The following is a 27,364-nucleotide window of genomic DNA, read 5'->3' on the forward strand; positions in this document are numbered from 1 at the left end:
GCTCCCTTCCTGAAATCTTTGATCCTCCATGTTTGACTGGTTTCTGTTCACTGTTCAGAAACACTATTCATAGACACTGTTCATCACTACCGTTCATGTATCGTTCACCCATACTGTTCAGTTAGCTTTTTGACATATCACAACGGGCCCGCAGATCAGTGTCTTCTGCTGGGCAAGCAAAATCCTCAAGAAATAGTCATTTTCCTAGGCACATTTAAAACAGAAGGCTATATATATATATATATATATATATATTAGTCCAGAATCCAGACAATGAAGCAATACATAATTTTCTCTTTCCGCATGCTTATCTATTCAGATGTGTTCAGAATTTATCTGCGATCCTGGAACCATGGGTTGATGATTCACACAGTGGCACCTTCGATAGCCTCCACCACTGCGTCTCTGTGTAATAGGATCTCTTTTTGCCACAAAAATTTCCCAGCAATCAGCCCTAATCTGTTGGATTTCCAATTTGACAGATCCTACAGTTTATTTCCATCAAGCACACTGCATCAAATTGGTGTCAAAGCAGTTCTTTCTTTGCGTTTGTTCTTGTTACTGGCTGCTTGCTGTGTCATCTTGGATTTGTTTTTCTATCTCATCTTAGTTATTCTGCATGTTCTTAGACCAAGTCTGCCAGTTTGGTTTCTTGGATTTGCATGCTGGGGCTTTATTCAAGCAAGCTTCAAACATAATATGGATACCCATTTTAATTTCAAAAATAAATTATTCCAGCTGTCAATGAAACCCTTAATTATTGCTACTAGAAGGAAGATGCTGGTTGGTAAAAAGGGTAATAAGGCAGTAGGATCTCTAAAGAAGAGCGAAGGACAAGCTGTGAAAAATACTAAAATGAAGGATGACTGGTTTATTTAAAAACAAGATGGACAGCAGGAGGAAAGCATAGTAAACTAGTAATTGACAACAGCAGTTGCAAAAATCTGCTTGCTGAAATAGTGGGGGGGAAATTGAAGCTTAATGCTGTATCATATTCTGTGGCCCAATAAACATAAGGAAATATTCGCGACAAGAAGGTGCATGATCAATTTTTCAATTGGAATCTCTTATAAAGAATTTGTTTGGTGTGATGCAGTACTGATGGAGACATGCCATATAATAGGTCATCCTTGGCAAAATGACCAAAATGCGGTCCATGATGAGCATGACAATACCTATGCTTTCTATGTCAAAATTGAAGACAAGAAGAAGAAACTAGTTTCAAAGCCCAAGATGGATGTTGATGTGACAAACAAGAAAAAAGGGGAAACAAAGGCCAGTTGTTTTCATAAAAGCATGTTTCTGAAAACTAAAAGGGCTTAATGGAGCAACCAAGTACTCACTCAATTTCAAATAAAGTTATAGCACATGAAGCTCTTTGGTATATTTACTTACACTATAGATATGAGTGATGTTATAACAAAAGTAAGCTGCAGCACTAATGTTGACACTGTCCCATGAATGGTTGTGACAACAAGGCTCTCGATAATAAGCATATCGTATAAGAAATTGAAGAAGTTGCTGCTACTAAAGCCAAATCAAAAGTGGAACAGAAACAAAAATAAATTTTAGAGGACAAAAATCCTGGAAATGTACAGGAGGTTCAACAAGCTGAAGGGAAATCTGCAAAACATGAGCCAAAGGGAATATGATAATTACTATTGCAAGTTTAGAAATTGGGCAGTGAATTGCAGTCACAAAGATGAGTTCCTAATAGGGCAAATTCCCAGGCGGTTGCCTCCAAAGGTGAAGGTGTGACAAAAAATGCTGTCGGATGTAGGAAATTAAAGAAATAAATTATACTTTCTATTTCTAGTTGTCAAAGGAAAACCCAACAATGGGAACTTTAGGATAAGGAAACAAGAGCTTAGGTTGAGTGATGCCAAGATGTGTGAACCATTTACAAATTTCATTTATTAGTCTAGTTCCAAAGTTAACATTTGAGGTTTTTTAACAATGTAAAATGAAAGAGGACATGTCCTCAAGATACAATAAAACTAAAACCAGATATAATACATAAGAGCTGCCTTCCTATCTCTTTGAAGATCAGACGGTGATAAACCCCATCCCCACCCCCAAAAAAAAAAAATACCAAAAGCCTGAAATGAAGCCAAGAACACCACCACTCTACTCCATAAGAGACTAGGGCATGAGGTGCAGCCCTTAAAGATTCTTGTGTTCCCCTTGATTCAAAGGGTTCACCAGGTAGCGGGAACTGCTCCACTCCACAAGACAGCCCTTTTTACTTGAGCCAACACCCCTAAGCTTCAAGAGCAAGAAATCTCCCACATTCCAAGCTGCCATCTAAGATACATTTATGTAAGAGAAGAGAGGTGTGATAACACTTTACAATGCATGCAGAACAAGGAGTGCATTTGTTTCATTAGGCCGCTGGCACATCGAGTATGTGTGAGAGACATATAAGTCCTTTGTTACACATATCACGCATATTAATCCTATTCAGAATCACAGGCAAGATAAAGGTCTGTATTTTCCAAGGAACTTTAGCCTTCCAAATGATGTGGCTCAAAGAAAAAACATTGGGAAGGGGAATTTTTAATAGATGTGAAGTAAAAAAAGATCAGAAGAGAACAGCCTTGAAGAACAAATTGCCCTCCTGAACTCTCTAATCCTGGACAAAACGGTCCAATGCAGAAAGGAAAGTTGTGAGCTCATCAACCTCTCTTTTGTTGAGATTCCTGAAAACAATTCTCACGAAAGAGAGCACCCCCTCAGAAGAGATGAATGAGCTGATAGGTATGTTGTGGACAGAAGAAATCTTAAATAAATGAGGCACCTTCAGCTCCAAATAAACCTCACACACCCACACATCCTCCCAAGAGAGCACCCTATTTCCATTTCCTACTTTGAAGTGGGTGAGAGGGAAGAACTGACTCGCTATCTAGCACACAAATTTCCAAGGGCATGCATGAGAAATAATATTGCTTCCTCGTCTCCCACCAAGTTCAATGGAGCCTATATTTACTTCTAATCACCTTGCCATAGGAAGTTTACTTCTAGCAAAAACATCCACAACCAATTATCAACTAGGGAGATGTTTTTGGGGACCACATTGCCAAGACCTAATCCCCCTTCGAACTTGGGTCTGCTAACCACTTCCCAACTAACTAAATGCTCTTTTACCCTCCCTATGACCCGCCCAAAGAAAGTTGCGCATCAACCTCCCTAAAATTCAAGCGATTTCAAAGGCACTCTAGAAAGAGAAAGGAAATAAAAGAGAGTCACTAATGAGGGTGACACGAATTCCAAGAGAGAAATACGCCCTATTGATAGAGAAGTCAAACCAAATGTAATTTTTAAAGGAAGAAAAAAAAATTATTAACAAAAGAATAAAACAAGTTACAAAGAGAGGAGAATGAGATAGCCTCCTAGAAGGGATAAATTCAAACTACACTAGAGATCTCCCCCAATCCCTTTGAAGGCTGAAAATAGACAAACCCTAAAAAACCAATGAAATGAACTACTACGATGCTAGGAACACAAACATATCCCATAACAAGCTTGGAGTGGTTAAAGATCCTTAAAGGTTCTTGCATTCCTCTTGACCCAAAGGGCCCACAAAGCACCATTAAGCTCTTCAATTCCTCTTTTAAAAACCTCAATAGCAAAAATCCCGCACAATTTGGGGCGCCACCCAAGCTTCACCAAAGCAAGAGAAAAGAGCATTCCAAAGATGGTTGCCATCCAACAATGAAGGAAGAGGTGAGCATTGGTTTCATTGGACTCATGGGACATCGAGGAAATATAAGGATTGAGACACTTATAGGGTTTTCTAATCTATAAGAGATTGTAAGTCTTAATCCTATAGGTGCCTCTGCCTTCCAAATGATGTGGCTCCAAAGAAAAAAAAAATTACGGGAAGGAGTTTGCAAGAGGTGAAGGAAAAAATATTTGGAAGAGAAAGGGCCTAAAGAATATCAAATTTGACAAAATGCTCAAGGGCAATAAGCAAGGTGGTGAGCTCATCAACCTCTCTTTCATTGAGATTCCTAAAAAGGTGGAGATCCCAAGAAAGAGAACTTCCCTACCACCCTTAAAAAAAAAAACTTTTTAGCAAAAGAAAGAAAGAGCTGACGGGTGCATTGTGAAGAGAATAAAGCTTAAACAAATGAGGCACCATCAACTCCAACAAGTCCTTAACTACGCAAGCAAACTCCAAAAATAAAACCCTTCCCACAACTTAACTGAAGAAAGTCACGCATCACTTCTCAAGAACCCTAGCAACACTCATGGGCACTTGAAAGATAGATAGGAAGTAAATAAGGGCGTTAGAAGAGAATAGATTATTTCAGCAATTAGGTTGTGTGAGTGGGGGTATTTCTGTCCTTCATAATTTTATTATTATTATCACTAATATATAAGAGGGCAGACCTGGAGCTGTACGTAACTCACCAGGATACTGCCTCCTCCTCCTTTGCCTTACTTGTTCTTTTCTTCTCTTCTTTCTTCTTCTCGCCCCCATCTCTAACTTTACAACATGGTATCAAAGCATTAACCACCTCTAAATCTGATTTATCACAGCTGTTTTTTTAGATAGTATGTTTTTCATTTTTTCTCTTATCTTCCTCTAATTAATTCTCAAATCTGATTTTCTGGTTCGTTTGAGTCACTTAGGGACCCATTTTCATCATGATTTGGCTGTGCAGCATCCTTGATAGGATGATGTCTGTTTCTGGTGGTTTGGTGATGTGAAGCAGTTATGCCCTTTTTACTGCCAGTGCTGTTCTGCCATTCTGGCTAAGGTTGGCATGATGAACCTGTGTTAATTTTGCATGTCCCTGATTGCTTGCTTGCTCGCCATCTAGTTTCAGTTGCGAGTGGTTTCATTTGGTGTTCAATGGCTTTTGCACTTTCTTCTAGTTGCTGCCAGCAACAATTCCTGCAGCTGCTTTGTTACCATGTAGTTTATTAAGTGCCCATTGTGCTTGTGTGAGCTGCCTGATTCTCCATTGTTGCTGCATGATTCATTCTCAATTCTGGCGTGTGCCGATTGTAGTGTATAGGGGTCGTTTTGATGGCCTCTATAGAGAGTGGTTCAGCTGATACATATACAGATCACAGCCATAAAATTAGTTGGATCCTCCAACTACCTGCTGTGGTCTCAGGCGGTACGCATGCATATTAATGCGAAAGTGAAGTCCAAGTATTTGTTGCATTCTCCTCCGCCTCCAGACTCCAAAGATTATGAAGATTGGATGAAAGAGAATGATCTATTGCTTGTGTGGTTGTGGAATAGCATGGAGCCACGAATTGCTGTAAATGTGACGTTTCATAGAACAGCCAAGGCTGTATGGGATGATCTTTGTGAAAGCTTCTCTCAAGATAAATATCAAACTCGTGTTTTTGACCTATAAGAAATTTTTTTTCAAATATGACCAAGAAAGTAGGTCCATTAGGGAGTATTATAACACTCAAAAGGATATGTAAGAGGAACTAAGCATCTATCAACCAGCAATTTCCAACATTGAGATGATTAAGAGACAAAGGGCAGAATTTTTGACTGCCAAATTTTTATCTGGACTGAGTTCAAAGCTTCAACCCATCTGCAATTAGATTCTTGCTAGTGAGTCTATACCATCTATGAATGAAGCATATGCTAGAATCCAATGCATCCCCAAAGATGGCTTTCAATCTTCTCCTCAAGCTTCTTCCTGTGATAGTTCAGCCATGTTTAGCACCACTTCCACGGTTCCACCGTAGTAAGGTAAGTGTTGGAGGACAAGGATGAGGTTTGGAAGGTAGAGGTACAGCATCTAGACGAGAAGCCCACCGTGGCAATACTCGCATTTGCACACAGTGTGGCAAGCAGAACCATACTATTGATTGCTGCTGGGATCTCCACAAGGAAACCAACTTGGGCCAACATGTCTGTTACTGAGGGTGACTCCATTGTTAAAAGTTCAAGTGCACCTAGCGACTCCACTGAGGAGTTGAGTACATCTACCATATCTCGAGAGGAGTATAACAATCTAGTCCACATGGTTGAACAACTCTAGACTCACTCTTCTACGGCTAATAATACTATGGCCCATGTAGGTACAACTGGGCTTCCTACCTCTTCATCCTCTTCACCTTGGGTTATTGATTTTGGTGCCTCCTCCCATATGACAGAAAGTCCTAATTTATTTCAATCCTTAAAAAGCACTACTTTACACTAAGGTTACTCTTGCTGATGGTTCAGTGACACCAATTTCGATTGTGGCAATATTCTTTTGTTCCCTTCTATGCCTCTTTCCTCCATCTTAGATGCACGGTTGTTAGAATCTTACGACATGTGATTTGATTCATAGGATTTGTATCATATGCTCACTAAATCGATTCGAATCTTACTCCTGAATCTAAAACTACTAAGTTGCTGCTGAATCTATCGATTCACCTTGTGAATCTAACAAACCAATTTGAATATATCAATTCACATAATTCTAAACCTATCATATCTTGACAAACCCGATTAGATTTAAACCCCAAAGAAACATTTCTTTCTTTTTTATTGCTTTTATTTTTACACGATTACCTTCCATTCCTTGTCTACATTAGTTTTGTGCTAAAAAAACCAAAAATAAAAAAAATAAAAAAAGGAGAAAAATAGAACTTTAAGTCTTATGTTGCCTTTACAAAACCATTCTTCACTTTAGATGTACGGTTCTGACATTGAAAAGTAGGGGCAAAATACTCATCGCCTAAGGAGGTACTCATGTTTCACTGTGTTGTTAAGATTCAAAAGTTGGTCTTTTAATTAGTTTGTTCAGCTATTATCATTTTTTTAAGTAAATATTTTTTCTATTTAACTGTTGATAAACACCAAAGTTCAATTTTTATTATTCGTTTATTGACTCTTTCTATTAATTTTCATTTTCTTAGGGAAAACATACACCTGAAATATGGTTTTTTATTGTCAAAATTTAAATGTATTTACTAATTTGCTTCTTGTTTGTATATCAATACATGCATGTCATTTGGAATTGATTTTGGCAATTTGTACCAAATCTTACAATTTTATTCAGTTCTTGATTCTCAATTCCTAAAATTGGAATTTTGATTCACGATCCAAAACTTGACTTGACAACTATGTTTATATGTGCCTAAATTTCCCTTGAATCTATTATTAGTTAGCCAACCAACAAAATCTCGTAACTGTTTTGTGACCATCTTTCCTTATTATATTATTCAGGATCTCCAAACAAAGACGAGGATTGGTAGAGGGCTTGAGAAGGACAGCTTCAACTATTTTGATGGCAGTTGTGGTTGATAGAATTCTTGCCATACTGCTTCCTCAATTTACTCATGGGGTTTCTCTTGATTAGTGGCATCCTTGTTTGGGTCATCCATCACTCCAAAAACTACCAAGTTTTTCCCATGTTCAAGTTTGTTTCTCATTTTGAGTGTACTGTATGTCAGTTGGGAATGCATGTTAGGACATCTTTTCCATCTAGAATTATGTCTCATAGTAAATATTTGTTTTCTTTTATTCATTTTGATATTTGGGGTCCGTGTAGAGTCAATAATTTGACAGGTTATCAATAGTTTGTGTCTTTTTTGGATGATTTTCACATATGACTTAGATTTTTTGTTAAAAGATGGACCAGAAAATTTTATGAATGTATTTACTCAATTCTACCAAGAAATAAAAACTCAGTTAGGCATTGGTATTCAAATTTTCAATCTGATAACGCAATTGAATTTTTTCAAAATGAGCTTCACTATTTTTTTCTTGGCCAAAGGAATTATTCATCCAACACCATGTATACATAATCCTCAGCAGAATGGAGTTGCTGAAAGATAAACTTGACATAGGACGATCTCTCCTCCTTCATATGCATGTTCCTAAAACTTTATGGACTAATGCTCTTCTTACAACTTGTTTTTTGCTCAATAGGATCCCCTCTAGTGTTCCAAGAGGACAAAAACCCTTCTCCATCGCGTATCCAGAAACATCTATGTTCTCTATCGTGCCTCATGTGGTATCCTCATGCTGTTAAATGTGTCCTTGTCGATCACTTGAGAACTCAAAAAAAAGTTATAAATGTTATGATCCCCGCTACCATAGGGAATATGTTAATGTTGATGTCATCTTTTCTGAAGGAACACCTTATTTCTCTAGTGTCCACCTCGGATGAATCCATTTTGAGTTCATCAATGATTTTAAATTCACTGTAATGTGTTAATCCACTAGTTCCTTCCATTATCACTATCCAAAAATCTTCAGTTCCTTATCCAAATCCATTAGATACAGACAAAGATAAACAATTGAGGATTTATGAACGATGGAAAGCAAGCACAAGCATCAATACCACCATGCAACACCCTCTTCTACCCATCACTATTTCAAATTTGATTCTTGAGATCCATTCCAGTGTGATTTGGATTTTCCCATTGCTCACTAAAAAGGTACTCAAACAAATATGTGGTCCTTAGTTACTTATCATATTGCTCATTGTGTTTTAGTTCTTCGCCTTTTAATTCCTATGTAATCTTTTGCCTTCTATATTTCCTTTGTTTCTATTCCTTCCTTGCATGTTGAAGTGCTTGCCAACCCTAGGTGGAAGCATGCAATGTATGTGGAAATGGATGCTTTGACCACTCAAGCGACATGGGACTTGGTGGATCTTCCTCCCAATAAGGAGTTGTTAAGGTGTCATTGGGTCTACACTATTAAATATCTTCTTAACAGCTCTATTGAATGGCTTAAGGCTCAATTGGTTGCCAAGGGGTACACCCAAACATATGGCATTGATTATTTTGAGACCACCTCTCCTATTGCTCGACTGAACTCTATTCCTATGCTGATCTTGTTGGTAGTTAATTTTGATGTGCCCTTATACGGGTTGGATGTGAAGAATGCCTTTTTTTATGAAGATTTGCAAGAAGAGGTATACATGGAGCAACCTCCTGGGTATGTTGCTCAGGAGGAGGATGGTAAAGTATGTAGTTTACATAAGGCCACTTATGGTCTTAAGAAATCTCTTTGAGCATGGTTTGACAAATTTAGTGTGGTGGTCTCTACATTTGGCTTCATCCAGTGCTATTTTGACCATTTGGTGTTTGTTTGCAAAATAGAGGCAAGTGCGGTACTTCTAGTAGTTTATGTTGATGATATCATCATCATTAGCAGTGAATAGAGTGCGATTGCAAATGTTAAGCAGTGGCTTCAAGCTAAAATTGAAATCTAGGACTCTAGTACTCTACATTACTTTCTTAGTATTGAGATTGTACAGTGTAGAGAGTATCTCAATGAAAATATACCTTGGACTTGCTAAGTGAGACTACTTTGTTAGGAGCTAAACCAACTAATACTCCTACGGATCCTAACATGAAGTTGTCTAGGGATGTTGGACCAGAATTTAAGGACAAGCGTCAATATAGGCAGTTGGTTAGCAAGTTGTTCTACTAGCTGTCAATAGACCTGACATATATTTTGCAGTAGGTGTGGTGAGTTAGTTTATGGAAAATCCTAAACAACCACATTGGGATACTGTTTGTAGGATTTTGCAATATCTCAAAGGCTCTCTCGACAAAGCTTTGATATAAACTGTAATAAAAATAATGAGATCATAGGATACTCAGATGCAGATGAGGCTGGATTTTTAGATGGTCGAAAGCCTATTACTAGACATAGTACATTTGAGGGAAGTAATCTTGTTACCTGGCATAGCAAGAAATAAACTACTGTAGCCTGATCTAGTGCTGAAGCAGAATATTGGGCAATGGCTCATATTGTGAGTGAGGTTGACTAAAATCTCTTATGTTAGAGATGGGGTTTTCGGTAACGAAGCCAATGGATATGTTTTGCGATAATCAAGCTTCCATTTATATCACAGAAAATCCAATATTCCATGAGAGGAACAAGAATATCGAAGTTGATTATCATTTTTGTTAGGGATGTTGTATTGAAGAAGGCCATGAGGAATCCTTTTGGCAAATCTGTGGACTAGTTAGGCAATGTTTTCACAAAGCATTTATTTAAGCCTGCCTTGTCAACAAGTTGGGGTAGGGTGATATTTAAGCATCTCCAACTTGAGGGGGAGTGTTAGAAGAGAGTAGGTCATTTCATCAATTAGATTGTGTGGGTGGGGGTATTTTTGTTCTTAAGAATTTTATTGTTATTAATATGTAAAAGAGCATACCTGGAGCTGTATGTAACTCTCCAGGATATTGCTGCCTCCTCCTTTTTCGTACTTTCTTCTTCTCTTCCTCTCTTCTTCTCTTCTTCTCTCCTCCATTTGTAACTAAACAACAGGGAGGTTGGAGAGAGAACCACTAATAAGTGTAACATGACCCCCAAGCAAGGTCTTAAATTTCGATTTCAACTCAAATTTCGAAGCTCCAAAAGTACGGAAATTTCGATTTCGATATGAAAAAATAAAGGAAATTAGTAGTAAAGCATGGAATTCTTTGTGAAACTTTAGAAATGGTTAACAAACATAATAATATAAGTTTTAGAACTAATATATTACAAATTAAATACATCATTGTTTTGTATGAGGTGGAAAAGTTGTAAAATAGTATGTGTATCAAACATATTTGTAAGATAATGCACATTAAACATATTCAGTTAATACAAATGAAATTCATAAATAATTTAAATATTATTTCTTATACAAATAATGATAATGTAGACATGAATGGCCAAGTAAAATGTTACTGTAAGTTTATTTTTTCATATAATTTCAAAAGAACTTGTAATAATCTTTTGTTTCAATAAAATAAATTAAAAGAGAAATTTCACTTCACTCTTAAATCTCTCATTTGAATTCTGATAAAATTTCATTTTATAGTTAAAATTTCGACAAATTTTGAGATTTCGATAAATTTCGGATGATTCGTTGATATTTCGATGGAAATTATGCAAGGCCGAAATCTACTGTCATTTCGATTTCGAGGGTGACAGAAATCGAAAATTTCTACGGAAATTTCGACAATTTCGTGGAAATTTAAAACCATGCCCCCAAGTGATAAGTATGCTTTCTTCCACCCTCCAACCTCGTACCAACTCTCTCTACCATCGATCCCACAAAACCACAGAGTAAGGATTACCACCAGTTGGGAGGCCAAGATAGGAAATTGACAAGTCTAAGGAAATACAAGCTGCCAAAGCCTAAAAGCCCTCTAAAACCCTACCTTCCAAATAAGGACTAAATTTTTTATTTTGAAAAAAATTAATAGTAACGAATGGAATTATTTTATGAAGTTTTAGAAAATATTAATAGGCATAATAACGCATGATTCAGAACTAAAATACATCAAGGATAGGTATCTATGGTATACGGTGCAACAAAACTACAATATAATAACTGCATTAAACAATGTGCAATTAATGCAAATGAAATTCAAAAATCAGTAAAAGTTGTAGCTAATATTTAAGTTTATTTTTGTTCATAGATATTGATAATTTAGACATAAAAGGTCAAATAAAATGTTGTAGCTAATATTTAACATTAGTTTTTCATATAATTTCAAACGTTTGAAAGCCCCCATATCCTTCTTGTGATAATCTTTAGCTTAAAAAAATGAAAATTAAAAGAGATTTCTCAGATTTGAATTTCAAGGAAATTTCATTCTATATTATGAAATTGCAACAAATTTTACTGAAATTTCAGAGATTTCAAGAATTTTCGGATGACTCGTGAAAGAAAAATTGACGGAAATTTTCTGAAAAGGAGATTGACTGCCATTTCTATTTTGAGGTTTACGGAAAGCAACAATTTCAATGCAACATTTGACAATTTCAAGGCATATTAAGACCATGCCTCCAAATTAAAGTTTGCCACCTCACTCATGGACAAGTTGATTCTTAATCCCAAAGTCTTTTGAAAAGATATAACAAAGCAATAGCATTTTGCAAATTCACAATATTGTTCCAAGGGAACAAGAAGGTATCATTTGGAAATTAAGACAAGACACCTCAATCTCATCCCTCCCAACTAAAAGACCTCCAATCATCCTCAAATCGTGGGCTGCAGAAGTCTCCTGCTCAAAACATCCACCACCAAGGCAAACAAAAATGGAGAGAAAAGATCCCCAAATCTAAGCCCCTGGAAAGCCCTAAACCACTCTCTAGGTGACCATTGACAAAAACTGAAAAAGGTTTAAGAAAGCTCTAATTTACTTCGTCCACACAGCCCCAAAGGTCTTCCCAATCATCACTCCACCCAAAAAACTTTAGTTCACAATATCATATGCTTTGTCAAAATCAAGCTTAAAGATTAGGCCCCTCCTAACATCCTTTGCCACCTAACTACCTACCAGTAATTCATCTAAAATTTGCCAATCGTTAAAGAACATTGATTGAGCCATAGTCAATGTTTCCCCCGAAACTGCCTCTTTGATAAGAACTTTGAAAGAATCTTGTAAAGATTAATGATTAGGCTAATAGGCCTGAAGTTCCTTACCATCATGGAACAGTCCCATTATCACCATTATCAACAGCCCCATTACAATGAGAATTCCTAAAGAAAACCACAATCACCCCCCTACAAAACCCTTCAAGTTTCAAAAAGAAATGCCATCGTGAATCCTCCTATGAGTAGGCCTTCTCCCTACTCATCTCAAGCACAGTTTTTCTGATTTCTTCAGCTTTAAAAGGTTTCTCAAGGCACTCGGCCAAGCTCGTTCAAATGGGACTCCAATCAAGTCCCTCCAGCATGAATCTGTTCAGGTACTCCTCTGTATACAGTTACAGAATTTCATATATGAGTATGACTCCTTTTAAAGCTCCCTGAATCCAAATCCAACTCCTTGATTAAACCTTCCCTCCTCCTCCCACTAGCTATCCTATGAAAAAACCTCAAGTTGCAATCCCCTTTCCTAACCCACTTCATCCTCAATTTATGGAGCTGACTCATGTCCTCTCTCAATAACAACACCCCCAAATCATAGCAGAAAGTAGTTCTTCTAGCCTTACTCTTCTCTTTTAACAAACCACACTGCTCTAGCCTATCCAAAGCATCATGCATAACATTGAAATTAGGTTAAATGGACTTGCAAAGGCAGCTACACTTTGTCATTTGTTCAAAAATAGAAAGAGTAGAAAATTTTTAAAAAATAGTAAGCTCATCAGCCTCTCTTCTTATTGAGATTCAAACGAAAATCGCAAGAAAAAGCTGAGGAACCAACGAGTACAACAAACAACCAAATATCCTCCTAAAATTGAATGAGATCCACTAACAACATTGAAGTCGCTAAGAGGATGGAATAAACAAGCAATCTGCGAAATAAGCTTTCAACTGCTCATGCTGAACTCGTAACAATTAGGTCCAAACACTGAAGACATCTACCACTTTCCAAAAACCTTCAAGCAAACAGAAAGAATAAAAGATCCAGAAAGAATGTCCAATCTAGCAGCAGATCTAACATACCAAGGTACAATTTGCCTCCTGGAAGCACTAAAAGGAGAAAGACACACCCAAACGCACACAACAATCTCTTGGACAGCCCTACATTTATTCACATCCCCAAGAACCTTCACATTCCAACCAAGAACCCTCATTAAAAACTGTAACCCCCCCCCCCCCACCAAACTCCTTTTTTTTCCGCTACCCTTCCTAACCCCACAAACAATAGAAGAATTCAATTTTCGCAACTCCCTTACAAAATTTATTTTTTCTCTATCATAAGACCTAGGTGAGACCGTAAGCCTTAACTCTTGACCAAACACAGTGACTAATTTCAAACCCAAACCATCAAGGAGTTCTTGGGAATTTTCATTGTCCCTCTTCTCCCTGTAGAGGGTCAATAGACACAGCACCCCTCCTATCCAAAAATTCTCAATGGCAGTTGATTGAGTCAAAAGTATCATTAGCCCGCATAGGAAGAGGTAAAATGCCTCTTCAAGACCAGAGCTATTGCAGAAATTCCAAAAATCCAGAATCAGATACAGAATCCTTACTATAGGAGTCAAGGCGGAAATAAGAAGTGGGAGCAGGAGATGGCATACAAATGAGGGCTAATTCTTCCTTTGAATGTGAAACCCATGTTGAGTTTTCTTCTTTCTTCAAATAGCGGACATCAACCTCAGAAAATGCAAGAGACCCACATTATCATCCCCGATTTTCAGTCCCAGCCCCTTTATCTCTAAAATTATCCTTTTTCCAACTCAATACTAGTACACCCTCTAACTTGAGGCACAGATATGCCATCTATTTTTCTAAGCTGATCAACAAGTGATCTTCATCCTTCCCGGAAATGCTTTCCAAATCTTCATCATCAATACCCTGCTCTCAAGTACCGATGCATTGACCCAGCATCATGAGGCTCAATTTTACCGGAATTGAGCCTCCATCTTCTCTAATGAACTGCAATGCCATAAACTCAGATGCTTCCCTCAAGTTGGCCCAAATCTCTTTCAACACTATCACCCATACTTTGACTATCTTAAAACGCTTTAGAACCTGGATCAAAGCCCCTCTTGCACCCAGAAGTTTGTTAGAGCTTCTGTTTTCCCGCACCCCATTATCAAACTTATTTTGGATGGAAGAATGAATAGTGAGCTTATTAGAATCTAATTTCATGACCCAAACTATATCTTCCTGTAACCTTGGTTTCCTTGGAAACATAGGCCTAAGTGCCTAACAAGGGTTGTACAAAATTTACATGAAAACTGAATTGGAACTGAACCATTCCACATTTTGGTCCAGTTATTCAGTTATGGTTTTTGGTTTCAATTTTTCATTCTCCTTGCAATTTTCTGGTGCTTTTGGGAAGAAAGGAATAGGAGAGTGCTTAAAAATTCAACCACAGCACTCCAGAACAGCAAAAAACACTGGTTTACTGCGGTCAGTAGCGGCATAGTGACACTGTTGTTAATGACTATAATGTAATCTCTGATTTTTATGACACCCTTCCGAGTGCCTGACTTGCTGTACCACGGGCTGGCATCCCCTTTATGACTTCTCAATAAATTTTCCTTCACCAGTAGGGAAAAAAAAATGGTTTTTTGTTTCGCTGTTGGCTGTACAAGTACTTGAACTTAAAATATTAAATTATATTTTAATTATTTAAATTTTAAATATTAAAAGTTTAAATTTATTTTTAATGTTTAATTTTAAAAATATTAATACCTCAATTACTGTAATGCTATGGATTTATAAAAATTTTTAATTTAATATACAAATTTTAAAAGGGGAATGAAAGCATTTCATAGTTGAGGATGAGGGCCACCCTCTTCTCCCAAACTGATGTGGACAACTGACGAGTGGGAACAGGCCTTAGTTTGTTGTTTTGCCTTGTTCTGTGCATGTCACAATTGTCTCGTATCAACTCCATTCAAGATTGGGAAGCCCTCTCCCTACCATAAAATCCTACCGACATCACCTATCTAGGCCTCCATATCGGCCTATTTATACTAAAGTAGTTAATTAATAATCAACAAACTGATTGAAAACTAAACCAATCTGAAAAATTGGCTCTCATCTTTTAATTAATTGATCAGTTTTCGGTGTGGGACCAGTTCACAAAATATTAAAACCAAAGATATCGGTTCGTTCATCGGTTTTGGGTAAAACTGAACTGACTAGAGCCAATTATACCCCTAGGCCTAACAATTAAACCATCTGGACAAGATTTCCAGACTACTTTGAGCTCGGACCCAATATTATTTGGCTCAATAGCCCCATATTACCTTTGAGCCCACTCATATGAACCACTTGAGATTTCAAGAAAGATTCCATTCCCTGGGCTGAAAAATATTCTTTTTAAATCTTTCATTGCAAAATTTGTGTTGTCCTCTAACCTGCACTCTCCGGCGATGACCATTGGAAAACTGCCATATCCGGCGTTGAGAATTGGCAGACCATACTACTCTTGCATAACCAAAATTTTGAATTTTGATTTCAACCAAAATTCTGAAGCTTCAAAAAAGTACGGAAATTTCGATTTCGATGTCAATTTCAATTTCAATTTTAAAGAATGATAAAAAAAAATAGTAGTAAAGCATGAAATTCTTTTACAAAACTTTAGAGATGGTTAATAGACATAAGAATGCAAGTTTTAGAATTAATATATTACAAATTAAATACATCAATGACAGTAATGACAGTTATGTTGAGATGAGGTGCAGTAGATGTAATATAGTATTCGTATTAAACATAATTGTGTTAAATATATTAAGCTACTATAAATGAAATACATAATTCAGTAAATATTTTTTATATATAAATATAGATAATTTAAACATAAATGGTTAAATAAAATATTGCTGCTAATATCTAAGTTAATTTTTCATAAAATAGTTTCAGAAGCCAAAGTAATAACCTTTGGTTTTAATAAAAATATAAAGAAAATTAAGAAAGAAACTCAACCTTGTGATTGAATCTAACATTTGAATTCAACGAAATTTCATTCAGTAGCTAAAATTTTGAAAAGATTCCCTAAGATTTTGAGATTTCAATAAATTTCAGATGATCCATTGAAATTTCAATGGAAATTTCGTAAGACAGAAATCAACTGCCATTCAATTTTGAAGGTGATGAAAAGCAGAAATTTCGATGGAAATTTTGACAATTTCATGGAAGTTTATGACCATGTGCATAACTAGGCTTGTCATTCAGTGCATTAAAGACCAACTGCTACTCACCTATCTCCCTTGCTGAAATTTCTTAGCAATATTCTGAGATCCACAATCCCTACATACCTGCCTACTTTTAATCCACTTGCTCCAGTATTTTCTCCTCTTTTTTCACCTTCCTCTTTAAAAGTGATTCTTCCAATGATTTAAAAAGAAGCCTCAAACCAAACGCCTCCAATCCATTCTGAAATTCTTACAACTGCTCTGTAAGTTTTCAAAAATTATAAAACATTCCCATCTGTTCAGTAAGAATTTCAGCATAATTGAACTGTGATTTCAAAACATTTGAATCCATGGGCAATCAGTTCTTACAGACCAAACTCCCAAACCCACACATTCATTCCACAAAAGTCACAAAGCACCGTCTGTTCCAAGAAAAGTCTGAAAATCACACATTCCAAGCACTCATATTTTCAATTTTAATTCTTTTCCTATCAGCAAAGGAAGATTGAGAGTACTCCATTCCCAATTCATGTAAATGGTCCTGATTCACCCTTCACCATAAATCCACCATTTTTTTCATTGCTCTCAGGAGGTAAGACCACGAAAAAAAGGAATGCAAGTATTGTTGCTGTTGTATGGTCTCATAAATGAGAGATTCTTGATCGATGAGAAATGGCATTGGAAAGCTGTTGGAACCCCATTAGGCAAGCAGCGGTGGCACGAGCGATGTAATCTCTCTTTCAGAGCAGCGCAAGCAAAAATACTACGTAAATTGTGAAAAAAAATTATTATTGTATGGAAATTGTTTTCCCTCCCCTCTCATTCCTTTCCTAGGTATCCCAGAATATTTATATTAGGGAAAGGTATCCCAAAAAAGACAGAAGTAGCTGCAACAAATGCCTTCGGACAAGTTGGCTGTGGAAGAATGCCTTGCCCCCATTTGATGAGTAAGCTACATAAGCCAGCTCTTCTGCCTGTCCACACCAGTGACCAGAAGTGAAGACTCAGACATCCAAAGGCAAAGAGATGGAAGGTGAGAGCAGATAAACACTTCAAATTCAAATTGATCAAGCCAATTACAACATAGAGTCCACATCATACTTACCAGCCATGCCATGCATGGCTACTTAAATCATGATACCAATTGAAGGATCAAATGATCCTACAATCCAAATTTTCCTAATCAATCAAGAGCACATGGGGAATCAGAAACAGATGGGATCACACTGGGATTGATAAGGTAGGATTGTAATCCTCTCAGAATTTCACTAAGCCTACTTGTTCTAGAAAATAAGGCGTTAAAAAGATACCTGATTGACCTTTTCATTCTGCCACAGAAGGCGAATGAGACCCAATTGACCCAATAGCTTTGAAATTAGGATAAGAAGCAGGACATTAACATCATTCTTCTGAGAATCAAAAATGCAGAATAGAGAGCTGCCACGCTTCTTCAGGTACTTTGCTGCAGCACTGCAGGCTGCTTTTCCTTTGGCCAGGTACGTCTCCTCATTTCTTCGTCCTATCTTCTCCTAATTCCTCCCCATATATTTTTTTCCTCATGATCTGATGGCAGATAGTTGCTCATTCTTCTCATTTTGTTTGATTCTACTCGCTCATGTCTTCCCCTTCTCTCATGTGCCAAAATGTTACTCTTCTCCCTTCATACTCTCTCTCTCTCTCTCTCTCTCTCGGGGTTTTCAGGCTCAATGGCAGAGAGCAGTTTGTTCGTTCTCCAGATATGCTGTTCATTCTTGACCCTACAAAAATCTGCTTTGAAGAGCACAGTTAGTCGACTTTATCTGCAACTCACACTTCAGTTTGCCCCCTCCCCCTTCTGTTCTTCTAAGTTTCAATTTTCTTCTCCTTTTTTCTTCGTTTTCTTCTTCCTTTTTTTTCCATCACAATCGTTGAACAAACAAGCTAGCAGAGTATGCTCAGCAGAGCATTTTGTTTTTCAAATTTCTTTTTTTTTTTTTTTCTCTGTTGAAAATTGTTGAAGAAACAAACAGCTACCTAGCTAGCGGCAGATCACTTTGAGGAAGTTTTTTAATCTTTTTATTTTTCATTCTTCAGCTTTCAGCAGTAATAGGTATCCTGTTGGATGGGAACATGCCATAGAAGTAGATAATAATCTAATGAAGGTGAAATGCCTATATTGTGGGGTCTTTAATTTGGTAGTATATATAAGCTGAAATACTGTCTTGCTGAGACTAAGAAAAATGTTGAGACTTGTACCAAAGTTTGAAGCTTGATCTTCTCATCATATGGGGGTTCTACCATTTGAGTTGCATCCTTAAAGTTTGTTTTAATTTCACATGCATACTACCCAAGTTTGTAGGCTTATTTTGGTCCCATATATCCGAATATTCCAAATACATGAATCTTTAGTTTTTATTTTAAATATCAAGTATAATTTTACAATTCTTGATCAGACAAGGCAGACCCCCCAATGATCCTACTTAGGATCCAAATTCTGATAACCTAGCTGCCATGAAACCTCCATGCCACCATCTTTACTCCACCATCAAATTTGATGACAATTCCATCCTTGCTACAATTTTTACAAATTTATTAAAAAAATTTATTCTATTGTATCTAGATTTTTCTTTCATGATCACATAAATTCGCAAAAAAAGGATTCACATAGTGGACCCCACCTAGTGGGACTTAAGGCTTGGTTGTTTGTTGTTGTTGCGTCAACATTTTTCTGAAATTTTTGCATAGTTGTAGCCTCTCTGAAGGTGGAGATTATGGCTTGGTAAGACATATGGCATGCAAAAGCATGGTGGGCCAAAATCAAGAGCTGAAAAGAATGGGGCTCAGAGGTTGCTGGATAGCTTAGTCATTCTGAGATTGACTAATCGATTGGTAGCTTTGAGATTAAGAAATGATGGACTTAGAAACTTGGAGGTTGGAGATTTGAAGACAAGGAAATGTGATTTAGCTCAGAAGAAGAAGAAATTAAGGGGGGGGGGGGGGGAATGAAAATAAGAAAATAATGGTAATCAGAACTTTAAGGAACAAGAAGAAGAAAATGGGTGATGTGGCAGATATGATAATGATGGATACAGATATCGCTCTGTCTTAGATAACTGTCGCAGGGACATCATTTGTGGGGGCAATTCTCCACCCGCAATTGCAGCAGCTATGCCCAACCTCTCTCGCAAGTTTGTTGCCTGAAAAATGTTGTTTAACTTGGCTAAACATCATTTCTTTTACCATCTTATATGGTTTGTCCTAAAAACAATGTCAATAAGCTTTTTATTTTGCTCAAGGATAAAACTGTCAGACAAAATTCCAAGCTAAAGCTGTTTATTAAACGCCTCTAAAAAGGGGAGGTCAGCAGTATTTGTAAAAATCAAGGGAAGACCATGCCTAAAAAACCCTTGTGGGAGGTTGGTGTACTTCACAGTTAATAATAACTAGACTGATTGACACAGTTGCGTAAATGTGTCTCTAGGATGATCATCATGGTTGCCCAATAGCCAAGAATTATCCTACAAACATTATTTTTTTCATTTTTCACAGAATCTCCATGTCATGTTGCACGAAGGATAGGCAGAGCCACAGATGGATGTTACACTGGCTGTTTTCTAAGAACAAATATTCTCCCAGCACTCTAATCATCCTTTTCACAGGCCCAATAAGGCAGGAAGTTTCCATATTAAGAGTTTTCAATGTGCAAAAAAAATATTGAATGCATAACAATCTACTATGTCAACGTACTAGAAAGCATAAACAAGACAATTTAGCATGTTTAGATATGCTGCATGACTAGTCAAGAATGTCAGTACTATATGATAAGATTATTGTGGTTGAAAAGATTAACATACAGATCCATTTCGATACTGTAATCAACTTCAGATATTTCCAGCAACTGCCTGACAGGATCTTGATCATACAGAAACTTCAAGAATATAACAACAAGTTCACTGCAAAAGCAAATGAATAGAAAAAATATATATTTATATATAAACAAAGAAAATCAACAATCAGATGAAACATGAACACCTCAAAGTTGTACCTATTGAATGGTACCAGTTGGTCACTTGGTTCAGACATTAGTAGCTTATTGCATTTTTGAAGCCAATTGAAGAAATTTGAAAACTGAAAGACAAGACCAAGCAGGAACCAAAATGTAAGACAAGCAAATCCTTCAAATTTTTATAGTATCAACAGCTTTTCCCATATATGCTCCTATGCACATTCAAAGAATCAGGGAAAAAGGGGCGAAAGGGGGGGGGGGGGGAGGTGAACTTGAGTTTATAACTACTGCAAATGCTTCTAAAGAAAGACCATTTTAAAATGTGAATCTGCTGTAATATTTTTTAAAGTAGTTGGTCAACTGCATTCAACTTTCACACTCCATACCATCATGAATGACTTGAATCACAATTACCTAGGTTGCTCCATCCCCATCCCAGCACCCACTCACGTGTGTGCACAGGAACCGCAATCCAGATTGCACATACCAATTTGACAGCCGATAGCATCCCGCATCGATGGGGATCGGGAGGCAAATAACCAAAAGTAGCAATCATATTTGTTAACCATTATCAAAAAAAATTATACAAAAATATTCAGAAATTTCAAAACAAATAGTAAAAATAAAAATTGCAAACATTTGTTGAAGTTCAAGTTCAAGCTGTGCTTGAACCTTGAATGGCAGAACCATAGAATAGAGAGATGGTAGACGTGAATCACTGCTGCAAAGCCTGAAATGGTAAGAGAAGAAGGCTGCTGCTGCTGCTGCTGCTGCACTGGTGGATGAAGTTGAACAAGGAAGAGAGAGAGAGAGAGAGAGAGAGAGAGAGAGAGAAGGAGAGAGAATGTGTGTCTTTGAGTAACTGAGGAATGTACATTACTTGAGTATAGTACATAACTATATATTTTAATTTTTTTATGTTGAGTTATTTATTTAAAGAATCGAACATATTTTTTCACTAAGTAATACAATTCTATTATTAGAAAAAATTAATACATTAATTTACGTTAAATGAAATAAATTAATTTATCAATTAATAGTCGTTGTTCATTCATAATTTATATCATTTAATTAAGAATAATAGTGACAACTAGTTAACTAATCAATCAACCAAGTGGTTCAAGCATACCGCGACCTAAAATGGTGTACCGACTAAACCTAACTTCCAAGGAATGTGTACCTCTTAAGCACTGTACCCCGTTTCCATGCCTGAAACATGACCCATAATCAACTACATTCCAGGTAACTATGGGGCCCATTTTTCAATTAAAAACAACACCTTCAAGATTCATTATGAACTTATATTTTCAATGGCTAAAAATATGGGGCCAATTTTTCGATTAAAAAAAAAGAATTATTAAGAACGAAAAATATAAAAGGGAGGGCAAGGTACGCACCTAAAATAACATATGGTCAAAAGACCTCAAAATGAAAACAAAATTATATCATTGCAGCTTACTATCATCCAAAGAAATGCCAACAATGAACCAAAAGAAACGCTCCAAAGCAAAATAAAAGATGCCCGACGCACGGACAATACTCACATTGCTTGAAGTCCACAACACCCAAATAATGGCAAACCAAGCGTGCCTCCACCAAATCCTGTCTTTTGTACTCCTCCCACATTAGCGAGACATCAACACTTTGCCAACAACAAAAACATGTTCCCTCATAGAAGCTTTGCAACCTTACAATAAAGAAAAGGGGTGGCACTATCCTCCTATGAATATAAATCACTAAGGTTGAGCACTACTCCATTAAAACTGTATTAACAGGCCAAAAATTTTGGCTAATTCAGTTGTGTTAATCAATTAACTCAGTTTCATTGGGTAAAAAAATTTAAAAATTTCTTGTTATAGTTTGATTACAAAAAGATTTAAAACAAATTAAGCTATTTATAAGCAATTATTTATTTCATTAATTTTTAAAAATATCATTAATATATTTTTTATTTATTTTCAGGGGAGAAGTGCTTGAGTGAAGATTTATGGAGGGCCCTCCCTTATGAGGGTGGGGTAGGAGCACTGGAGCGGTGAGAGATTGTTTCCCTCTCTTTATAAATAATCCCTCCCTCTCTATTCACTCCATGTAATTTCAGACCCTCTTTAGACTCAACTATTGAGTCTGCAGTTTTTAGGGTTATTGTGAAGTTAAAATGATTAAAATTTAATTGACTTAATTATACTGATCCTCATCCCCACAATTCACAAATATGTACGGACTAAAAAAGCCTTAGTAATTTTCCTTACCTAAAACAAATCATTAGTATTGGTTTCAAACAATCGAAGTCCACACAATTCGCCTGATGTAGGGCAATATCCCAGTCTCTCTAATCCTTGCTCACTATCTTGGTCCAAGTTATTCTAGATCTTCCCTCTCTGTCCTACTGCCACTAACAAAAGTTAATTTATTCCCCTTAAGACGGGCGTTATTTGGAACCCATCCTTCAATTCCTAGTAGTTTTGGTGCTCTAAATTCTGGAGTATAGAGTTATGCAATCGTCGCTCAAGGCAATCAGCTTGGAAATAATAGTGGCTTCAGAGGTGGTCTGGGAAACAACAGTGGTAGGGATGGGCATGGCAGAGGTACACCATGCAAGTGTACTCATTGTGGAAACAAAGGTCACACAATTGACCAAACTAGAGATCTCCATGACAAGCCCCCTTGCATTGCTAATGCTGCAATGACAAATCTGCCCTACTTGCTGAGTTGTTGGAGAGCAGCCCATTATGTAATCTGTATTATACAAGCACCTCTTGCCATTGTACTGTGCAGATATGTGACTTGTTTTGTCATATAGTACCTCTTCTTCCAGAGTTTGGGTCATAGATTATGCTGCCACTTACCAAATGACAAGTATGTCTGGTCTTTTCTTTAAACTCCAGTATCTAACACCTTACCCTGTGTTACCCATGCAAATGGCACCACAACCACAATTAATGGAATGGGGACCATGAATCCTACTAATTATGTTCCTCTCCTATTTTGCATTTTTTTATGACGAGAAATTTATTAAGAAAGAGGAGAAAAAAAAAACAACTTGGGAAAAGATAAGGAATCATCATAATTAGAAAATAAAAAACAAAAAAAAAAACAAAAGAAAAGAAAAGGAAACAGAATAAGATTAACACTAAACCTAACAAAACTAAATAAGAAAACCCGTCTTCAGGCCCCTCCCATTATAATTGACACCCTTCACATCATAATTGACAGAACTCTGTTGCCAATTCACTCTGACCTTTCTTCATTTTTCTTTTAGCACCATCCAAGTGATGCCTCTAGGATCCATAGTTACTAGAATCTTATGATTCACTTCAATTCATATGATTCGTATCAATTCTAGACCTATCATATCCTGACAGACCTGGCTAGTTTAAAAACCCCAAAACAGCCATTTTTTTTATTGCTTTTGACAGTACACAATTAATGTCCATTTCTTGTCTTGAGTTTTGTACTAAAAGAAGGAGAAAATAGAACTTTAGGTCTTATGTTGCTTTCATAAAACCATTCTTCACTCTTGGAAGAGTGTAGTGTTTAACAATTGAGAAGAGCTGAACACTCATCGGATAATGTGGTATCATGTTTCATTGTGTTTTTAAGATTCAAAAATTGGTTTTATTAGAATTTTTCTTAATTATTATCATTTTTAGCTTAATTATTTTTTCCTTCTATTTTGAGAAAAACAATTCATGAAATAACTTTCTAATTGTTGATAAAGACCAAAAGTTCAGTTTTTCTTATTAGTTTTTCTTGATTCCTTCCCCTAAATAGCATAAAGTTCATTTCTTCGGTTAATATTTCTTGGCTCATTCCCTTACCTTTACATTTGTTTAGGGAAAGCATACACATGAATATGAACTCTTTTTGTTGTCAAAATTTAAACGAATTTAACTATTTTGCTGCTTGTTTATATCAACACACGCCTGTCACTTAGAATTGATTTTATAAATTTGCACCAAATCTTATGATTCAAATTGATTCACGATTCTCATTTCGTAAACTTGGAATTTCTTCTTCATGATTCAAATCTCGATTGAACAATTAATCTAGCATCAACCAAGCCCAAATTCATCTAATCCAAAAAATTTTGACCTTCTAGATCCTGCACACTAACCTCGTCCACAGATCTTACTCCCTATCAAATCATTACCCAACCCACCGTCAAATATATATATATTATGGAAAAAGAAAATTTTATTAAGAAGAAGTGCAACAAGGAGCATAAGTAATCCTCCACAGAAAATAAAAATAGTCAAAATAGCACAGTGAAAGAATCACGCTGTAAATCAGAAAACAAAAAACATTTAAAAAACCCAGCTGCAAAAACCCAGAGAGAGGCCAAATACTGAATCCTATCCCAAAGCATAACAAATGACATCTTCTTACCCATAAAAATTCGGGCATTCCTTTCCAACCAAATCCCTCACAGAACTGCAAAAATTGCACACCACCACAAGGCTGAAGCATCCTTACCCCTTCCAAAACCTGAGAAATGGATAGTAGACAAATCTCCTACCGACTCTAGACACACTCAATTCTCTCCAGATAAAACAAAAAGGTTGTCCCACACCATCCAAAAAAAGAGCAATGCAGGAAAAGGTGGTAAGCAAATTCAAGAATTTGAAAAGAAAGAGAACAAACATCTGGTGATAAAGTCTTCAAAGGCCTCACATTCTGCAACAGATTGTTATCGTTCACTCTATTAAGATCGATCAACCAAATAAAAGCCTTAATCATAGACGTGACTTTAGCCTTTCTAATGAATCTATGAAGCAGGAAAGAAAAGCTTTTAATGATCAAATAATCAAAAAAATAAAAAAAAATTACAAGAATACTCCCCAGAAGAGTCAAGAATCCAAGAACAATAGTCTCTCCTTTGCAAAAAGAGCCTAACATCCAACAAAACTTATAAGGAGGCAAGTTCCAAAACCTCCCTATCATTAAGATCCCTAAGAAAATGCAAATTCCAATGGAAACAAGGCCCATTAGAAATGAAGAAAGAAGAAATTGGTTCACTGTGCAAAGAGGACAATCAAAATAAACAGGGAAAACATGAACAAAGCGAAGAACCCCCAAACCCAAATTCTTCCCTAAACTGAACATGATACCCATTTCCCACAATTAAATTTGTACAAATGGCCAAAGAAGCATTATCACAATTAGCTGTTCATTTGATTTTTAAACTTTAATATATATATATATATATATATATAAAATAAAATAATAGATCTTGGTGAAGCTTCCTTTATTTCTTCTACTGCAAATTATATAGGCATGCTATTATTGGTTAATTATTTAATAATTTGGTCAATTATTAATTGCTAGTGGTTACATAAATTATTAGTTCAATACTGTTCTTCGTTATAAAAATTCAACACAATCGAAGTCGAAGACGAAGACGACAGCTGCAAGAGTTCGAAGACAAAACAAAGATTGTTGTGTAAAATCAAATTGCATAGCAGAATAACACGAACTTACAATGCAGCACTCAACGGTGAAAATACAGAACAATACAATCGGCAGTATTTTCTTACTATCTTGTATCAAAGACAACAACTCTATTACAAATACATCATAATCAATGTATATATAAAGTTCTTGGAGGTTTTCCCTCCAAACCCCAACCAACTTAACGTCCCTATTCAAACTTTAAAAATCTACGCTGGGTTCCAGAGCCAAACCGTCAATGGTATGGTTTGAAGACACACCGTCGACGATTTTAGATAGAGAGATTTAACTAGGCCAAATCGTCAATGGTTACAAGGCTACCAACGACGGTTTCCCCTGCTAACACCAGTATTTTGATTTCCACCATGTTTTCTCTTTGTGCATGCCTTCCACTCACAATATGAGTCATGTATCATAACAATCTCCACCTTGGCGAATATACGCCCCTTAGGATAAACTGAAAACATAAAACCCACTGCTCCACCTTGACCTTGGGACATTAGGTTGGGACCGTCTCCCTTCTAGCAACTAGAGACAAAAACCAAATCCATGCAAGGCTTGAACTTGCCCGCGGCAGCTTCGGCTTCTGCCAAAAACCCTGATTCAACTGTACATGTAACAAACTGAGACTGCACTCTGTACTTCCAACAAGGCCTACCCACAATAATAAACATATAACCCGTTGTAGACCTCCTATCATCGCAGCCCCTTGCATAGTTTGCATACACAAATCTCACAACTAATGGACCACTCTGTTGCCTGCCGAAACACCCCATTGCACCAACATAGGGGACCTTTGACATATCCTAAACATCACCTCCCGTCCTTGGGTACCGAGCCGTAGAAAAATTAAATTGATTCTCCACAAAACCACCCTAAGATGACGAACAAAATTTCCCTACAGTTCTGTCCACAAAGCCACCCTGAGATAACCTCAATATCCCTGCAACTCTATCCACAAAGCCATCCTGAGATAACCCCAATCTCCCAATAGCTCTGTCTTTGCGAATCTCCAAACCAAGATTCTCCTTGGTCGTACCCAAAACCTTCATGTCAAAACCTTTCAACAGATTTCCCAACTAATTAGCCTCAGTCAAAGCCTTCCCAGCAAATAACATGTCATCCACAAACAACGAAAACATCACCCCCTTGCATCCTATCACCCTCTTCCCTTCTGGAAGCTCCACCAACTCCCACATTTGATTCTTATGCAGTCACTTCATCTCCTCCACCATAGCACTCATCCATCTATTTATCCCTTTACTGTGCACTGCAACTTGAAAAATAGTAGGAACCTTACTGGTAGTGATGAATGCATAATACACCAGAACATCAAATTTATACCTAAGTGGTGGCCTGATAGTGCATTTGGACCCGTTTTTCTCTTGCTGGTCTCCCAAGTTAAA

At 36.8% G+C, this 27,364-nt stretch overlaps 1 protein-coding gene across 1 annotated transcript in view; it reads right to left on the minus strand.

Annotated features, from left to right (window-relative positions):
• The window catches only part of LOC131154374 (anaphase-promoting complex subunit 4), a 108,322-nt gene that overhangs the window by 19,719 nt on the left and 61,239 nt on the right, over positions 1 to 27,364 (minus strand). Inside the window, exons 12-13 of the mRNA XM_058107091.1 lie at positions 20,550 to 20,632; positions 20,359 to 20,457 (exon numbers count right to left, since the gene is read on the minus strand). Coding sequence (XP_057963074.1) covers positions 20,359 to 20,457; positions 20,550 to 20,632 — 182 coding nt within the window. The remainder of the gene's footprint in view (positions 1 to 20,358; positions 20,458 to 20,549; positions 20,633 to 27,364) is intronic.

The sequence above is a fragment of the Malania oleifera genome, chromosome 4 (genome assembly GCF_029873635.1).
Source record: "Malania oleifera isolate guangnan ecotype guangnan chromosome 4, ASM2987363v1, whole genome shotgun sequence".
Taxonomy (NCBI): domain Eukaryota; kingdom Viridiplantae; phylum Streptophyta; class Magnoliopsida; order Santalales; family Ximeniaceae; genus Malania; species Malania oleifera.